Source organism: Acinonyx jubatus, chromosome B1, assembly GCF_027475565.1.
Source record: "Acinonyx jubatus isolate Ajub_Pintada_27869175 chromosome B1, VMU_Ajub_asm_v1.0, whole genome shotgun sequence".
Classification (NCBI taxonomy): domain Eukaryota; kingdom Metazoa; phylum Chordata; class Mammalia; order Carnivora; family Felidae; genus Acinonyx; species Acinonyx jubatus.
Window position 1 is genome coordinate 171,888,974 of NC_069382.1, and position 20,026 is coordinate 171,908,999.

At 36.1% G+C, this 20,026-nt stretch overlaps 1 protein-coding gene across 5 annotated transcripts in view; it reads left to right on the forward strand.

Annotated features, from left to right (window-relative positions):
- The window catches only part of ARAP2 (ArfGAP with RhoGAP domain, ankyrin repeat and PH domain 2), a 216,222-nt gene that overhangs the window by 159,214 nt on the left and 36,982 nt on the right, over positions 1-20,026 (forward strand). For 4 of the 5 annotated variants that reach the window (XM_053217470.1, XM_053217471.1, XM_053217472.1 and 1 more), the window contains 3 exons: positions 1,872-1,946; positions 4,978-5,095; positions 14,047-14,175. In XM_053217470.1, the coding sequence (XP_053073445.1) occupies positions 1,872-1,946; positions 4,978-5,095; positions 14,047-14,175 (322 nt within the window). Of the gene's footprint in view, positions 1-1,871; positions 1,947-4,977; positions 5,096-14,046; positions 14,176-15,423; positions 16,380-20,026 lie in introns of those variants that run through there. The other variant, XM_053217473.1, reaches the window with a different exon arrangement.

The window sequence follows — 20,026 nt, forward strand, 5'->3', positions numbered from 1 at the left end:
TCACTAGGAGTTGTAGTGGATTCTGGATACAAATGTAAATAATATAAATGGGTCGAGTATCTTCTGTTTATAGATATACTCAGAGAATGAAGCAAATGCTTCCTTACTAGGAACTACTATTAGGAGCTTATTAGGAGCTACTATTCCATAAGAAGGAGAGGAGAAAGGGCTGCCATCCCAGTGCCCGAGATCCCTGAATGCTAGCACTATGACAGTACTTACCTACGAAAGCATCGCCTCCATTTTGACCCGAAGTAATTAATGTAGCCTGTAAAACTAAGAAATCTGGCTCATTATCAGTTAGTTCTCCTGAATCACTGTTTTTTTTTTTGGGGGGGGGGGGGTGGCAAGGGGGATAGTCTCAGTCATGAAATAAAGGGTTTTGTGAGCCCAAGGTATAATCTTTGGCAGCATTACCTATGTTGTAATAAGATAAAATATGAGTGTCCTTCTGCATTTTTATCTTTTATATTCATATTGCAATAATGAAATGAGTCTTGGCTGCTTTTTAATTAAGTATATGTAAGTAGAAGAAAAGAATTGTCTATAAAATAGTAGTAATTGGACAGGAAAGGTAGAATACTTCGGAAAAACCTGTTCTTTTGTTTGTGTTTTTCTCTAATCCATTCAAAACTCTGCTCTGGTGTGTTTTTCTGACAGGCTCCATGTCTTATCCCTGTTTGAATTTCTTAGCTATTCTTGTTTTAGCTTCACTCTATGAGTTCTTTGTGTTTGTGTTTTTAATTTTTAAAATGTGTCCTTCCTGGAGAGTTGTTTATGCAAACACAGTGAAAAGTAGAAATGTCAACTGTATCTTTTCTTTCCTAGAATTTTTGTGTATCATCAAAAATGAGTAAGAAAAATTGGAAATAAGCTTTTCTAAGTCTGTAATGCCAGAGTAATTAAAAACACTTCTTCAAAGTACATTTTTTAGATGTTTTCTTTACTATTTTTTTCATCAGATTTTATTCTTAGGCAAATTTAACTTCAGAATGATAGTTTCTCCATTATGACCATTTTTTTTAAATTGTGAGATATTATTTCTAAGTGGTTACATAACTTAAGGCAATTTCTGAAAAAAACTACTCCAAGTATTTTTCATAGATTGGTTTAAATTCTGTGTTAATTATACTTTTCCTCATTATACTGATGATCTACATGGTGGTATCTTACGGTTTTTATTTTGTTAAGGAGTGTCTCTTCTTCACTTAATATGTCTCCTGGTCTATAATAGTGACCCAAATAATGTAACACTTAATGCTTGGCTGAAAGTAATTAAAATAAAAACCTCTCCTTATCATCTATCTTATTCTTTCACTTCAATTTTTTTTTCTTTGCTAACTATACTTACTCTTTTTGTAGTTGTAATATAGCTCCAACCTAATTTATCCCAAAATTTCAATTTTTGTGCATTGTCGCTTTGAAAATCTAGCAATGCCTATTTTCTCTTTTAATTATGGGTATTCACCCACCCTGTAGATTAGAGCACAATTACATATGGATCCTTTTCATTCCTCATTTTGTTTCTCCTATTAACATACATGGTGATGGCTCTTATAGCTTATGTTGTTGAAAGTCCACATATTCCCCTTACAGACAGGTTTGTTATTTTAGTAAGAATATAAGAGTATTTCAGGACACTAAATTCTTAATTAAGAGATGAAGAAATTGCCCTGTGATTACATCCTTTGTGTAGATTCCTTTTTCTTAGTCAACCACATCTGGAAGATGAGAATTATTGTACTATTAACAGGCTCATTTCATTATTATGAAATATTTAGAAAAAGGACTAGGACTTTCTGTCTTAAGTGTCATAAGTATGTTCTCAGAACATACCTATATTTACTCTCTTCACATCTGCCCTTTCCTAGGTTTCCCAGGCTGGAGATTTGTTAATTGAAGTGTATGTAGAAAAGAAAGAACCCGACTGCAGCATTATAATTCGGGTGAGTCCTAAAGATGGATTTAAAGGATACTTCTGGAAATCGCAAGTATTAATACACATTAATTTATGTACCTTGAATTTTCCATCGTCTCTTGTATTTTATTTCGCCTGTCCAGTTCAAACCATGATTGATTGACAGGATTGACTTTTTATTCCAATATTCTCCAGGAATTCCATAACTTGGTTATTTGGAAAGAGAACATCTTAATGCACTTTAGGTTATGGTTACGATATTCTATAGGTTCTAAAAAATAACTTGAGCTTAAATAGCTGCCCCTCCCTTTCCTAGCTTCTTAACATCAGGCAAATTAACTTACTCTGTCTGAGCCCCAATCATCTCACGTATAAAATGAGGAAAAATTAGAGTATTTACATAGTATCATTGATGTGAGTCCTCAGTAAGATACTGGGTGTAAAACACTTGGTGAATTGCCTGGCACAAATAATACTACTATTGGCACTTAATAATTACTACTAGTCCTATATTATTTTATTATTTATTAATAGTCTTCTACTCTTGTATCCTAGACTTTCTGTCTCCAATTTTCTTGAATATTGGATAACTCTTTTATGAGAATATGAATCATTTTTTTTCTTTCTTTCTTTTTTTTTTTTTTTTTTTTTTTCCTGAATTAAAAGTATCCCTCTCGTGCTGCCATAATTCAGTACTTAGTCTGCCTTAGGGGGAGAGTAACAGTGATAATTCAGATTCCTACTTAGTAAGACTACATTCTATGTTTGAAGAAGACATTTTGCCATCTAAAGTCCAATATTTAAACACAATGTTATGTATTTCTGGGCTTCAGTTTTGTTAGATGCATTGTAATTATTAATTTATATTTTTTAACGATTACATATTGTGTCTCTGTGGCACTGGTTAACTCACTTAGAACATGGAGTGAACTGCTACAGTAATAAGTTTTGTTCCATAGAGGCAGGCCACTCCTTGGCCACATCAGATTTCCTATGTTGATCGTGGCATGTTGATCATAGGGGACACGAGGAAGAAATACAGAGAATCAGCACGAGTCCATCACTCATGCTAGAGGAGGTGTTCAGAGCACATGACTTAGCTCCACTTACACACGCACTGTTTAGTAGCTCATTTTAACACAAGTTATTATAATTGAGCAAAATTCTTATTTTAAGTAAATGCACGTAAAGGAGTATATAGTTTCACCAATAAGAACTCCAAATTCTCTTTAAAAACATAGCAAAAACTATGTAAAAATAATCATTAACATATGTTTCATGCTTAAGACTTTAGAAGACTATTCAGTTATATTTATTTCAGTTGCTTGTTACCTAAGTCCCAGGAAGCAGGTGAAACAGGAAATGTCTCAAGTTTTCATGAATGCAAACTGGAAGTTAAAAGTGTTAAGGCCAGAATACATACCTTGGTCATCAGATTCCTAACCTGATGCTCATCATACTGATTTCTATGTTCCTTAGAGTAATAATTTGCAAAGTGTACCGTGTGCAGTTCTAGGAGCTTCCTGTCCTTGGGAGCCCTCTGAGACAAGGAGTGGAGTTCAGTTTTCCACTCCCATGTCTACCTGAGGCACTCCCTGCCTCTCTTGCGGTTTAGTTTCTCAGTAATTTATTATTTTAAGAGAGGGTTATGCTTCTTAAAAAAATGTCAGAGCCATTCAGATGAGCAGCATTATTGAAATGATTCATCTGATGTTTCTACTACAGTTTTCCACTTTGCCCAGATAGTGAGTTTTTTTTCTCTTTCAAGATTATATTTCATTGGGCTGTTTAAAATAAAAGATAGTGGACTTCATTGTATCATTAATACATTCCAAAGAAAGTACTAGGGGCGCCTGGGTGGCGCAGTCGGTTAAGCGTCCGACTTCAGCCAGGTCATAATCTCGCGGTCCGCGAGTTCGAGTCCCGCGTCAGGCTCTGGGCTGATGGCTCGGAGCCTGGAGCCTGTTTCCGATTCTGTGTCTCCCTCTCTCTCTGCCCCTCCCCTGTTCATGCTCTGTCTCTCTCTGTCCCAAAAATAAATAAAAACGTTGAAAAAAAAATTAAAAAAAAAAAAAGAAAGTACTAAATTCCACAAAGCCCAGAAAATAGACTGTATGAGTTACCTGTAATGGAAGGTGTTCTGTGCTACTTACATATGTGCGATATGCTCATGATGGGTCATGGACAGGAGAAATGGTAACGAGCACGTTCCTGTTGGAAGAACTTTTAAAATAGGTGCATACTTCGACTGAAAATGTGCAAACGACGTTGCAGTCGCAGTATCCTAATGTTTAAAACATCTTCTCTTTGTTTACGGTTACAACTAAATTCAAATTGAAGAAAGCCAGCTTGCTTTTGTCCAGTGTGCATTTAATATTGGCAAAAACAAAAACACGAAGAAACGAATCAAAAATCCCAAAAGTCCCTGAAGAAGACAGCATACTTATGCCATGGCCTCAGGCTTTGGGACTCTCGTAGAGCTGGCCTCTGCCCTGCAGTCTTGGCTCTAGCGTGCTTTGGGACCCCACCATCTGTCACTTGGCATGGTAGGGCCCACCACAAACCACTAAGACCCTGGGGCTTTTTGGCATGGTAGACAGCAGTCGATTGTGTATGATTCGGGGCCCAGACTGAATCAACTAAACCACTTTGAACTCATGAATATAAAACTGATGAGTGAAATTTTTTACTCCTAGAATGCTGTTGGATTCACTGTCTAGTGAAAGATCTTCTGTGTATGATTAGGTACATTTTCTTTTTCCCTAATTGCTCACTGAGAAAAAACATATTTTCCCAGATTATGTCTATATTGTAAGATGTCTATACATTAAAATGTATTCTATTTTATGGAGAAGATCTGAATATGCTGTTTTTGTTTGTTTGCTTGCTTGCTTGCTTGTTTGTTTTCTTCTGTGTTCTTAGAGAAGCTAAGTAAACATACCAAGGGAGAAACTTAAGAGTGTCGTAAGTTGGTGGATGGGGTGACCACTATTGGCTCTGTCATATAGCTATTTCTGTGTCATATAGCTATTTCTGAAGAACTTTTGCTTCTCTTACAGATCTCTCCTGTGATGGAAGCAGAGGAATTAACTAATGATATATTAGCAATAAAAAATATAATTCCTGTGAAAGGTGATATCTGGGCCACATTTGAAGTCATTGAAAATGAAGAGCTAGGTAAGTGATTTTCATGATAGGATTCTTAAATTCCTTATAGTATGAAGAAGTACTATTTTTGTGCCAAGCAATTATGAACATTTTGTGTTTTTTAAAGATTAACTTCTCATTTTTCATTCCCTTCTACCTCCGTGCATGTGTTCTATGTCATTGCCACTTGAGTTTGCCCTCCTATGATTTTACTCATCTAAATGATTATTGACTATGGAAATATAATGCAAAGCATTAGACATCCATGTTGCTACTTTAAGAAATAGGCCTTTGTAAAGACAAGCAATTTTATTTGTAACTTCTAATTTTTTTAATGTTAAATAAACATAAATAAAATAAATAAGTTTTGAGAGAGAGAGAGGGCAAGCAGAGGAGGGCAAAGAGAGAGGGAGACACAGAAAGGGAAGCAGGCTCCAGGCTCTGAGCTGCCAGCACAGAGCCTGGCACAGGGCTTGAACCCATAAACTGTGAGATCATGACCTGAGCCAAAGTCCAGCACTTAATCGACTGAGCCATCCAGGCACCCCTGATTTATAACTATTCTGAATGGCACTATCACTATCCATCTCATTTCCTATACGCTGCTCTTTTAACAAAAACAATGTTGATTTAAAAGATTATTTATTATTAAAGAAAAAACTTTTTTAAGCTAGTAGCAGCTTATTTTTTGTTTTTTTGTTTTTTCTTTTCATCTTAGTGGAGTAGATCACATATTTTATCATCTTTTATCTCAGACATGGAATGGTAGAGATTTTAAAACACCTTGACTATCCCAGTAGTCAGATGCTGAATAAGCTTTACATTCTAATGACACCATTTGGTTTTAAAGACCTCTAGGAAAAAAAAAAAAAAAAAAAAAGATGCAGAATGTCTTTGTCCCTTGACCATCTGTGTAGCTGCTACCTACTAAGGTGTTGGGACCCTTTCAAGTATAGCTGTCAAACTGCCAAAAGTAAAATCTTGCCACCTGCAAGCTCAAGATAAAAATTAAAATTCAACATTGAAATACCCTATCGTGTATCAGTAGAAGTGTTGTAATCTATGTTCGAATAAAATGGGATGTCAATTATTTTGTCTCTCATTAGTCTACATATTTTCATATCGTTGTTTTTATCATGCATAATTCTTTAAAAATCTAACTCCTGAAAAGGTAATAAAAAAGTAATTTTTAGATATTAATTGTCAAGATTCAGTGACTCCCATGCTTTGGTGTTGGTTCACGCTGTGTCTCCCCATATTTGGTCTCTCCCATTTACAGAAAGTGGTTTAGCAGATGACCACTGTGACCCCCAGCTTCTAAGCCCCGTTAATTTGCTTCAGGCTTTACCTGTCCTCTCCATAGGGTTTATTACTAAGGACGATTCCCATTCCTTTTGAAGGTTTTTCACTCTGTATTTGATACTACCTGGATTGTCCTTCTTGCTCTCTACTCCTTTTATTTCATTTGTCAATTTTTCCTTTGTCTATCCACTAAGTGGTAGCTTTTTGCTGACCCAATCTCCTTTGCCATCTTTTTTCATCATATATGTTCTTGATAGATAATCCCTTCCATTCTTGGTCTTTGCCTAACCAGGGTAGGCTGGTATTTCCCAAATGCATCTTTACTCTCCTGCATCTGGCCCACCAGTTTACCTCCTTTAAAACCCATACTAAGGGTTCCATTGAACTTTGTGTCTCTTGAGGAGAGCTCCTTGGAAAGAAGGAGGAACTTTCTTTTTTCTGTCTCTAGTGTCTGGCATAATGTCTTACACATAGTTGCCATACAGTTAAAATCTAAATAAGTAAAGCACAGTTTTTCATTACTATATGGTATATAGGTGGTACAGTCTTTTGATTTTTTGTTGTTTAATTTTAAGGAAAGGGTTAGGTTACTAGCTTCATTGTAATTGTAAGTAAAGGATAACTCTCAGTATTACTGCCAAAGTTATCTTTCTAAATCACAAATAGGATCATATTGTTCCACTGTTTAAAACCCTTTCGTTAGGTGCTTATTGCCTGTCCTTCAAGATCCAGTTTAGATGGTCCTTCTTCCATGATGATGTTTAGACAAACATAGTTCCCACTGAGCTTTTCTGATTATTTGATTATAGATCCATAATACTGCATATTATCTGACTTGTAGAATAGTATCGTGTATCTGCCTCTGCCCCAGAATATTAGTTTTTCAGGACATTTGCCATTATTTTTTAGACCTTTCTATCTGTCACTACCTCTAGTGTAGTGCAGTGATATAGAATAGACCCTAAAAATATCTTACTAACTGAAGTGGAATAAAAAATACATGCATTCGGAACTTGAGTGACTCAGACTGTTGCTCTTTGGATTAGATGTATCCAAGTAGAAGGTACATGAAAAGTAATTCCTGTTTACAGATTAGGAATCACTAGGAGATTCCAAGGCCCTGCTTAGCTCTTAGACAGCTGATTGTTTCCCATGTGCTTCTATTTCTGTTGAATTTATGAGGACATCCACAGCAAAATAATGAATCATGGATTTGGGGATAGACATCCTCTCCCACTGCCCTTATTCTCTCAAGGACTGATTTAAAGCATATCCCAGTGTCACATCATTGGAGCTCTATGCCTTTGGGCATTGGTCCTCCTGACTGAGAAGAACAAGCAGAGTAGGTGAAGACAGGAAGTAATTATTTATAGCTAGAAGAGAGGTTGCAGTATATCTGGCAACATTGTTACTAGATTTCATCTTGGAAAATGAAAGGCTGCTTACTCTGAAAGTGGCTGGTTATTAACTTGCATATGACAATTAGTACTTCACAAATTGTAAGATTAGAGTGAGTTGGGTTTTTTGTTTTGTTTTTGTTTTGTTGTTGTTGTCTTTTGGTTTCTTTCTAACTCAAAAAAAAAAAAAGTTATCTTGGGGTTCCTGGGTGACTCAGTTGATTAAACGTCCAACCCTAGGTTTCAGTTCAGGTCACAATCTCACGGTTTCGTGAGTTCAAGCCCCACATCTGGCTCTGTCCTGACAGTGCAGAGTCTGCTTAGGGTTCTTTCTCTTCCTCTCTCTCTGCTCCTCCCCCACTCATGCTGTCTCTGTCTCTTTCAAATAAATAAACTTTAAAATAATAATAAAAAGAGGTGCCTGGGTGGCTCAGTCTGATGAGCGTCCGGCTTCGGCTCAAGTCATGATCTCACTGTTCGTGGGTTGGAGCCCCGTATCAGGCTCTGTGCTGACAGCTCAGAGCCTGGAGCCTGCTTCGGATTCTGTGTCTCCCTCTCTCTCTGCCCCTAACCCACTTGCACTCTGTCTCTCTCAAAAATAAATAAACATTAAAAAAAATTTAATAAAAAAGTTATCTTGATGAAAATATAAAAACACTTATGAGATAATCAAAGGAACACCCCGTGTACACCAAGAAAGAATACATTTGATGGAGTTAAGAATTCACATTTGGCATGGTTTTAATATCTGGTCCACCCTTTAAGTAGAATTCTCCAGAAAGAAAGCTGAGATCATCTTTACTGCCTCTAAGGGAGCAGTGCTAGGAGAGCAGCAGAGGGGCCCGTGATCGTGCTTTACTCAAGCAGATGGAACCCGTGTGTTCCACCTGCCCTGCTGACATGTTGAAAGCTTTATTTCTAGTCGCATGCAGGGAAGATAAAGTAAAATATAAAAAGAGGCTAAAAGTGAAGGCGTTGGTAGTCACAAGATTGTAGCTGATAGGAAGAATGTCAGTAGGGAATTGCTGCTTTTTCAAATGTAATTATAAATCCCCCAAGTAACCAAAAATAGTCCGAGAGAGAGAGAGGTAGAGGGGTAAGTAAGTGAACCAGAAGTGCTGGATTTTGTTTTAGGTGTCACTAAATTTTCTACCCTATCATATCCAATGCCCCTTTTATAATAAGTATTTTGTAACATTTCCTGTACTCTTCTGAGATACTCTATTATATTTAGTTTTTTTTTTAAATAATACCCTAGTTATATAAAAATAAGAGGAAACTATGTTATATAAATGCCCAGAAACCCCTATATGGTTGAGGATCATGAAAATAGATTCTTAAACCTATGAATGGAATTGCCATGGGTATGGCAAGTACCAAAGCAGACTGATAGAAGCATGTCAATTTGTGACTCATATATCATTAGCATCACTGCTGTCATTGGTGAAGTTGTGTCCTAGTTCATTCAGGCTGCCATAGTGGAATTCCATAGATGGGAGCTTATAAATAGTAGAAATTATTTTCCACAGTTCTGGAGGCTGGGAAGTTTCACGAGATCAGGGTGCCAGCAGGTTCAGTGTCTGGTGATGGCCTGTTTTCAGCTTCATAGAGGGCTGTCTTTTCCCTGTGTTCCCACATGATGGAAGGGAGCTCTTTAGGGTCTCTTTTACAAAGGCACTAATCAAATGCATGAGTGCTCTGCATTCAAGACCTATCTGAAAGGCCCTACCCCCTAATACCATCACATTGGGGATTCAGTATCACCATATGAATTTCAGGAGGACAAACATTCAGACCATAGCAAATGGTGGGCAACTTTCATTTTGCTTATATGGTAGTCAGATTGATGGAAAAATATGACCTATTAAAACCATATAAATACTTTAAGAATGTGTATGTAAAGCTGAGTTAAATTCTAGGCTCAGCTAATTTCTGAGTTGGTTTCCCCTCTAAGTGAAGGTCTGGTGGGACATTTGAAATTTGTACTAGGTAGAGAAACAGTCATTCTTGTCTTATTCATTGAAAGATGCTAAGTAACCTTCACCCACTGCCGCCAGTCATTAAGACAAGCTGAAACCTACCCTGGGAGAGGGTACCACCTTCATCCAGAGCTAATCTTCTGAAGTATGCTCTTGTCTTAATGCTTCAACTTCAAACGGAAAGGCCTTCACATGCTGGAAGAGGAGGAAGAAGAAAAAAAAAAAAAAGAAAAACACCCAAGGGGCCTCATTTAAGTGGGCTTCTTCACTGAGCGGTTCAAGTTTTTTGAAGCAGTTGCTTTCTCTGAAGGAGTATCAGAACATTTTCTTGTTTCTTCCTCATAGTTACTGTGATATGGAAGAGCTGTTCATTTTTTCATCAGGATTCTTTCCAGCCCTTCTTCTGATGACACAGAAATGCTTTCACCCTCTGATTGTGTGGACAGGACTGAGAAAACTTGCATAGCTCTTAGTTTGGCGCTAAGAATTTTACTATTGGGGTAATCATGATTGTTTGAGGAAATCCTGTGTCATTACTGCCAAAAATTTAAGGACAACACCTGTTAATTACAGTGGAAATTGGATAGCTCTCTCTCTTTTTAACAAGGCAGGCCAGGTTTATTCTGTGGACATGATTTTAAGATATGGAAAATGAGGGGCGCCTGGTTATGAGGTGTTCAGTCGGTTAAGCATCTGACGCTTGATGTTGGCTCAGGTCAATATTTCACAATTTGTTAGTTCGAGCCCCACACTGGGGCATTGTGCTGACAGTGTGGAGCCTGCTTGAGATTCTCTCTGTCTCCAACTCTCTCTGTTCCTCCCCCCACTCGTGCTCTTAACTCTTTCTCTTTCTCAAAAAAAAAAAAATTAAAAAAAGATAATGATAATGTGATTTATGTAACTAACCTCCTCCATAACCTCTTCTTCTCAAATAACTATACTGAGTTCTCAGCAATTTTTATGCTATAGATAGTAAGCAACTGAGTTATTTATTTCTAGTAATGCCCTAATGCCAGATGATGTACATACCATATAATCTATCATGACAGATGGCTGCAAATGGAACTGTAAATAAAAACTTGTTTATTGGTAGGAATTTATATTCTAGCAACGTTTGATGTCTCAATTTCCCCTGCCTATTATCTCTTAAGGTGGATTTTAATGCCATTTTATAAACATAGCATTGGTAGTCTAATAAATATGTAACCTTCTCATCCCATGTTTCAGCTCTGTTTTTATGCAGGAACTTGGATATTCAGGATTTTCACTGTCCTAAAGCATGTCATAATATGATACTGATGTGAAAAACATACTTAGCAAATTTTTATGAAATCTGTATTTTCTGTATCTGTGGTGTCAGTTATACTGTGATTGTAATATCACTAAGAACGGTTAAGAGCTACCACTGTAGTATCTATCAACTTACAATAGGGACCCTCTTTAATGCAAATGTTCTAATACTTGGAAGTTTCATTACCAATTTAATTTGATAATAAAGAAGAGTGAGATTTTATTTTAATCCAGATACTGTTTTCCAGTTGGGAATATAATTCTTACCTCTAAGCCGACTGTGGGCTCATCAGTTTCCTTAAGTGCAGGATGTTGAAAGTCTCTTGGTATTATTTCCTTACCATCTTGTCACCAAGGATAGGAAAGTGTAGAGGGAAGTATGAATTGACATTGTTTTTTTACTTATGTTTGGTCCTCAGAAAAATCTTGGTGAGTTGATACTTTTTTCTCCAAATTACATATAAGAAAATAATTATGTGAGAGTTCACATACTTGCCCAAAATAAAACTTAAGTTGGTGTTTAAAAATACTGGGTTTTAAAGTCAGGTGGATATGAGGTTCACATCTTTGTTCTTCTCTCGAACCAGCTCTTTGGCCTTAGGCAAGTCATCCCTCTAATCCTTGTTTTTCTTTATATGTAAAATATGAATGATACCTAATGAAGAGTGCCGTGAGGATTAAAAGTGATAACCCGTGTATCTGGTACAGACAATTCTGATACATGGTTATTCCAGAAATGACAACTGTTAATGGTATCAGTACCATTGCAAGTAGTGGAGCCAATAATTACATACATTATGCCAAATGTAAAGAGAGTACTTATTCTATAATTAGTTTTTTTTAAGAAATACAGTTAATTCTAATTATAACCTCCATTAATAGAAGGATTAATTAATGGATTAATCAACAATTGAATTTATAACTTTGACAATTTATAGGAAGTTATGACCTTTGTCAAAACTTTTAGAAAATTACTTGAAGAAAAATGGGACTGACAGAGCATAGAAGATTTTGGCTGACTTTGAAATTTGGCAGAATTTTGTCTGCTGATTCATTACCAAATATTTTCTGTTAATTATAGTCCACCATAGAAACGTCTAGTAAGGGGGCGCCTGGGTGGTTCAGTTTAGCGTCCGACTTCAGCTCAGGTCATGATCTCACGGTTGGTGCGTTCAAGTCCCGCGTCGGGCTCTGTTCTGACAGCTGAGCCTGGATCCTGCTGTGGATCCTGTGTCTTACCTCTCACTGCCCGCCCCCCACTCATACGCTGTCTCTCTCTCTCTCTCTCTTTCTCTCTCAAAAATAAATAAACGTTAAAAAAAAAAAAAAAGAACTGTCTGTTAAGTACTTAGCAGTCTGCTGTGTACTAAGGGGTATATATATGTACACAAGAGGTAGATTTGTCTTTAAAATGTATGGCCTAGTTGCTTTTTTTTTTTTAATTGCCATTGTCATAATGAGTAGGCTTGCTCTAATAAATACTGAATAGTAAAGCAAAAATCTGGTTCTTTACAATGGCAGCAGAAAAATTTGTTTTTTTTTTCTTCTGTGGACTGGGGATTATTGATACATTCTGGAACGCTGAGGTCACAGCAGGGGGAGAGGAGTATTAAGGAGATGTGATATATTTGTTCTTTTTACTTATGATTGTATCACCAATTAAGATATCATGGTTCCTATGTGAGTATGATGCTCTTGACATGCTCTTTGTTTGTCATTAGTGTTTTTACTTTGAAGGTGAAAAGCCAGAATCCTGTGCTCTTTGTATTTAGGAGGGGATGAAAGGGTTGAATTGACTTATATTCGACTGTGACCCTGAGAAAGCTGCATCAGCATGTTTATGCTAGAGCTGATGCTCTTGCTATTTCAATTGTGCCATTTTCAGGGTACTGTGAAAAGGTTTGAATTTCTTTTATTCCAGCCTATGTTCGGTTCTAACATTTTATTAACTGATTGTCATATTTTGATCCGGAAAAAAAATTTACTATAAAGCTTTGATTGTGATTCTAAGACCAGTTTGTTGTTGTTGTTGTTGTTTTTTTAACTCTGTGCTAAGAATTTGTAACACATTTAAAAGTATGATTGCCTAAAACAAAACATATGAATGAGTATCAAGGAGAAATGTTTAAGATGTGATTAACTTCTTGCTTTTGGCCTATTGTATCAACAGTTAATACATAATATTGCCACATAGTATCTCACTGATAGATATAAATGACGTAGTAGTATTTTGATTATTTTCATCTGTTCTCTGTTGAAGGCATATTTTTTTAAAAAATGTTTATTTACTTTTGATAGAGCAAGAGCAGGGGAGGGGCAGAGAGAGAGGGAGACAGAGGATTCCCCAGTGGGCTCTGTGCTGACAGCAGAGAGCCAGATGCATGGCTCGAACCCATGAACTGTGAGATCATGACTTGAGCCAAAGTCAGACGCCTAACTGACTGAGCCATCCACGTGCCTCTTAGGCACATTTTATAATTTCATATTAATTGACTATGATAGTATCAGCTATAAATTGTTCACTGGTATTGATCCGATATTATAACATGCTAATGTCAGGATAAACAAAGGTTATTACTTACTACTGAGCAAAATTAACTTTGCTAGTCCTTTTACAATTAATTACGTGCATATTCGTATAGCTTTCCGAAAGCAAGCCAGAATATTATCTGAATTAAAAACAGAGGAAGAAACTGATTTCTCTTAGAAAAGGATAGCATTATTTCTGAGATTTTATCTAGAGGATAGCACCTCTGAATTTTTTGTTTTTAATAGCTGGGTAACAAATGTCCCCGCATAGATTCATTTATACAGTAAATTTCATCATATGTTTAATGGTGTTCTAGGTGTTAGGGTCTCTTGTATGTAGCCCTAGCATTATTACTGTGTAACATAAGATATGGTCATATTTTTTTGTTGCATATACATATTTCTTAAAGGATTTTTTTTAATGTATAAAAGCTGATAACTTACTATTTTTTTCAGTTTGATTCAGTATTATTTTTTTTTGCAGAACGCCCACTTCACTACACAGAAAATGTGTTGGAACAGGTGCTTCGGTGGAGTTCACTAGCTGAACCTGGTTCTGCTTATCTTGTGGTGAAGAGATTCTTAACCATTGACACAGTCAATCACTATAATGGTAGGTGTTATTTCACCTTGCAACTACAATAGAAAATTCAAGTGGCTAAAGGATAATTATTATGGCTCAAGGATTATTTGATAATGTAAAAAATGAGAAGCTGCATACAAAATCTACTTGACACAGTATTGTAGAATAGGAAGAAGAATATAGAGACAGAGTACCACATGCCCAAGTCAAATTTTCCTGGAAAGTAGCACACTGCTAATACTGGCTAATTTGATGTCCCAGGTTAAGATTTTTGGGAAGGAGTGGTTTATATTTTTTTAAAAGGACTTTTTTTTTGCAACACTTTTGTGTCTTTCTAATTTTTAAATAGATGGTGACTCTTCTTCCTGAATTATGTTCCCATTTGAAAGTTCTCTGGGCATTCAAGTGCAAGTTATACAAACTCTGAGACTATTTGTAATTCTCACTTATTTTGGGGTGGTACTGGGGGAAAGAAAAGGAAGTACAAAATGATATGCTCCCAATAAGGATACTTGCCATCCATCTGGGAGAAGACACGTACACACGTGAGGTAGAAAAAATTAGCACAAGGCAAACACGCAGGACAGTCTCTGAACCTTTGTGAGGTATCAGAAAACTTTTATTTTGGAACTGATTCATCTGTTATATTGTCATCAGCTGACAAATTAGAAAAAGATTTACTGCCGGCACTGTACATAAACCAACCCTGAAATCATTTAAGTTTTAGAAGATAAACTTTACTACAACTTTTATGATTGATATTAATAGTAGCTGTTACTATTTATTAATCACATATTATTAATCAAGCTCTGTACCTACTAAAGCTCATTTAAATTTCTTTAAACTTCCCAAATTGTGATTTGAATTTTCCAAATGGGGAAACAGAAGTACAGAAAAATGAAGTAATTTGCCCCAGATCAGACAGTTACTAAATATTGGATTTGAGAACAGATTGGTCTGTGGTCTAATTTTATATATATGTACAGCTCTTACATGCTGGAAACCTTCATAGAAGGATTTCAGGATTTCCAGCTAATGGCCATAGATCTGTAAGTGCCTAATTGTACCACAGCTAATCTGATAAATTTCTGATTTCATGATAATGTCCTAGTCTATTGTGGCAGCTGTAACTATGATAGACTGGTGGCTTATAAACAGCAGAAATTTATTTTTCACAGTCTGGAGACTGGAAGTCTGAGATGAAGGTTGCAGCATGGTCCAGTTCTGGTGAGAACTTCCTTCCAGGTTGCAGACTTTGTTCTTCTCATGTCTTCACAGAGTGGAGAGTAAGAGAGGAAGCAAGCTCTGTTGTGATTTATTAGGACACGTTCTATCACGAGGGCTCACCCTCTGAATTCATCTAATCCTAATTACTGCCCAAAGACCCTACCTCCTAGTACCATCACATCAGGAGGTAGGGTTTGAATTTCGGGGGGCACAGACATTGACCATAACATGTCTTTTACGTCTTATGTGTCTGTCCTTTGTGTGTTATATTTACATGAAAGCATTTTTCCAAAAGGCAAACAGTTGAACTACTTTACTTCTATGTCATTCTCATCTTACCAAAAAACCAAACAGGTGTTATTCTTCTTGCTGTAGACATTTAACCTTTTAGAAACCTTTATCTTATTTTAAATCCTTTTATCATAACTGCATATGTTTTTGACTACATACCTACACCTCTTAAGGATTGCAACAGAAATTTTCTCATACAAACATGACTCTATGATGTTGTAGGGCAGTGGTTCTCAGGTGGATGCAGTTTTGTTCCCCAGGGGACATTGGCAATGTCTGCAGGCACTTCTGACTCAACTAGATGGGGTGGTGTTTCTGGTATTTAGTGAGTAGAGATGGGAGATGCTGGCAATCTTCCTATAAAACACAGGACAGCTCTTCACAAAGAAGTATTTGGCTCAAAATGTCAGTGGTGCCTGTGTTGAGAATATCTGATTTAGATAATCTGTAAAATCTGTTCTGGCTCTTAAATTCTGTTATTCTTTCATTTTGACACTGAGATAAAGAAAAAACATTGAGCTTATAAACCAAGTCCTGTCAGCATTATGAAATATATATATATAATAAGTCCTCATGGCTTCTTTCCTTTTAGAAAATCATCTTTTCAGGCAATTTTTTTTTATTTTTCTGGTGAGAATTTCCTTTTCCTTTTTCCAGTATCCCTCCAAAATGTCTCTAGTTCACTGTATTGTCAAACAAACAAAACAAAACAAAAACTTGACATCCGTACCTAGACGTGATACCTTCAGTCTTGTTTGAATGCTAGTGGATTGGTTAGGTGAATAAGAACAGACAAGAATAAGGTCTTAAAGGCTGTGATAAAAAAGAAAGTTTTGTGCAGGTGGAGGTGAGGGATAACCAACACAAGTATACCCTTACGTGCTGTTGATGTTTAAAGGAAAAAAGAAGACTGCATCATATTGAGCTGGTCGAGAGCAATGACATCTGAGTAGAAATCTTTAAAGTTGTTTAAGGACACAAAGAAATGGTAGAATAGCATACTGTGCATTGGCTGTATCCACAACTGGACCAGGAGATTCTGTGTTATAACGATGCTTCATACACTCCTGTGTGTGCTCTGTATGGTGTTGTGAGTGTGTCCTTGTGGTGTGAAAGCATCAAGCTTCTGTAAGGTCTAGACAAAACATCTGCATAAGAACTGGAGAACCCAAGCATGAAACATTCTCTAGGGTAAAATGTCAGCAAATGTTTTTGTGACTCTCACATCTCCTTCATGCCTGTAATGGAGTGGGAGCCATAAAACACATGCCTGTCCCCTGCACTATCCCTACCTCTGGTTTCCAAACCAGTATACAGCTTGTTATTATAATATCTATAGTTCCTTCTACCAGGAAATGATTTCTCTCTGCATGGGGAAAAAAAAAAAAGGTTTTAGAGTAACAGCATCAGCAAATACATTAATTGGACCGTTTCATATTAGTAGTTATGTATTTTTGGTCATAAATAGTATCTATGCAGTAAATATTTTAAAAAGTTTGTTTTGTGTTGTTTTCTATCCAATAAAATTTTTATAAATGTTTTTAATTAGAGCTTGATTTATATTAAGATTGTCAAAGCAAAATAATCTCTTTCATTATGGTTGGTTCTACATCTGTGTGAATTTAGGATTGTCATTTTAAAACAACTCTGGCCTGTTGTTCATTTTTTAAATCAATTTCTTAAGTCATGATTTTTTCCTATAATTGTGTCTTGTAGCAACCTAGAGCTTATAAATACTTCTTAGGGGGATATATTTTGTGATAGATTTTAGGTTGGTTAGACATTCAATCTACCTTGTCTCTGTCTTGGAAAATGTCTCCTAAATCAATCACAGTGACCACCTACTCCAGAATTATTGCTCTGTTTATTACATCTACTACTTAAAATTGGGATCTAAAAGGAAAGTAACGAAAGTAAATCAAATATGATTTCCCTGTCAATTTGTTAGCAGAAAAACTGGAATCATCTCAGAAAGACATTGCTCTTTATGGCAGAAAGGGAACCCTGTGAAGGATTTCTTTTCCTTTCTCGAGATTTTCTTATTCTACCCTGGGAGCCATGTGGAAATTAGCAGAATTTGAAACAAGGGTAGTTGGTAGCAACCACATTTTTTCTCACTAACAAATAGCTAATTTAATATTTTGTTAACATATAAAGTAGCATTGCCTCATCCTTTGCACTCTGTTCTTCCATACTCCATGCCTCCTGGCCACAGATTTTACCATCTCCCTACCTATCACTGTTTCTATTTCTGTATCTACACGTACAAATATACATGTATATGTGTGTGTTTGTCTATTACATGACTTCCATTTCATAAATTATGTGATATTTTTTCTGATTTATGTAACAAATTATAAGCATATACTTTTGCTTGACATTAGGTTTTCAACACCTACTTGCTAAATCAAGAATTTTATCAAATAACAGGTTTAAGCGTTTAGGGTAGTTTAGGGGTTTTCATTTCCTTAATTTTCTCACTTTACCTGAACAACTTAAAATGTCGACAACACAAGCAGGAAAAGATTTAGAATCATCCGACACTTAATTTGTGCTCATTCATTTAAGGTAATGAGGTAGCATACTTTACTTTTATAGAAGTCTATGACAGGAAATAAATTTTGTTGCCTCTACTTAGAAATCAATTCTGTGTTCTTCAAAAGCAGCATTTTATTTCTTGGAAACATTTTGTGTCATTGCCATTATTGTAATGAGGAGTTAACTAACTTGAAAAGAAAGATAATAGTCCTCAAATTTCTTTTCTACCCCATAGATTATGACTGAGACATTATGATAGGAGGAATAAAACTTCATTTAAATTGCCATTTTAGACTTTGTCATAGCTAATCTCATTAGACTGTCTTTTATCATTATCTCTTGTATTGAGTTAAGCTTCAGCATCTCTATCACAAGTAAACCATAAATGTATACCTTCTGTAAGGTTCCAGAGTAAATAATTTTATGTTGCTGAAGTCTTATTTTAAGCGTTAAGGATCTTTAAAGTTACCCCCAATCGAATGTGATACATTGGCGTCAAGTTTTAATGATCTAAATGGGGAAGAAATACTTTAAAGATATAAGATGTAACTCAAATGCAGATCCCTGTGGGTTTCTAAATTTAGATTGCTACATATGACAGATGCTTTGGAATTAAATTTGCATTAGAATAGAATAGTTCAAAATGCAACTGCTTCTGGCAAATACAGACCTGGAAAGCTGAACCATCCACTATCAACTAACTTAAGAAAATACAAGAAAATTCCAGCAAAAATAGTATGAGGCCATAAATCATAGTCTCACTGCAAGAATTTACTTTCCACTCCCCATCAAATCTTTTTAAATCCAAATGTGTGTAACAGTTGAAGGTACACCTCGTCCACTTCAAATATAAGTATCTTCTTGAAAACTGATGATAGTCTTTGATATTCACCATGAAGCATGAATGTCCCGGCTTCTTTTAATGTTAAAATTCTATAGTGAGAAAACCAACTGGTAAGTTTCTATTAGGAATCTACTATGGAAAATTAAAGGATTGTTAAGCATTATCTTTACCCACAAGGAAGAGAAAATTTAAATGTATTACGCCTATTTAAATTATAAGGCTACAAATACAGCATGCAGTACATGACTGCTATTAGCCAGGAAGTTTATGGAGAGCTTTCAAGCACAGAAAAATCGTTCAGTTAGTTGATCACTAACATCTCTTCTAACACTGAATGTATCTCATTCAACAAAATATCATTGCTTGTTTAGTTTTTCTTACATCTGTTGTCCTAACAAGACTATCTTATTCTTTTACTCACTAAAAGTACATGCTAAGTAAACTTTTTAAAATATAAATGAGTAACACTTTGTAACTGAGCAGGTACTGGCAGAATTTCATAGCAGTGCAAATTCTTAAGCGTTTATCTAGATAGTGAGGGAATGCTTTCCCTAGGAAATTAGCATTGTATTAGTGTTGAGAAAATGGCATATGGTCCTCAGTTTCTTGATTTGAATACTTTGTGAGACATTAAGATGGGGAGAATAGAAGAGGCCACTATTCGGGATGAAATAGGGTTTGGGTCACTGAATTCGGTTTTGGATGTCTGTAGTTTTTAGTTTTCTGTCAGGTGTCCAATGGTGTGTCTGGAAGGGATCTGAGTACTCATCACTAGGGAGCACGTTATGTGGGGCATGATTTTAGCCTTTGGAGAGTGCAAGATCATGCAGTTGTAATGTTAAAATAAGAACATTAAAGAACTGAGTGTAGAATTACCAGCACGTAAGGCCCAGGTCTATTAAGGGAGCCCTGCTTGTGAAGGAACAATCGGAAAGGCTGTCAGAAAACAAAGAGCAATGTGTGGAATCATCAAAGGATTAC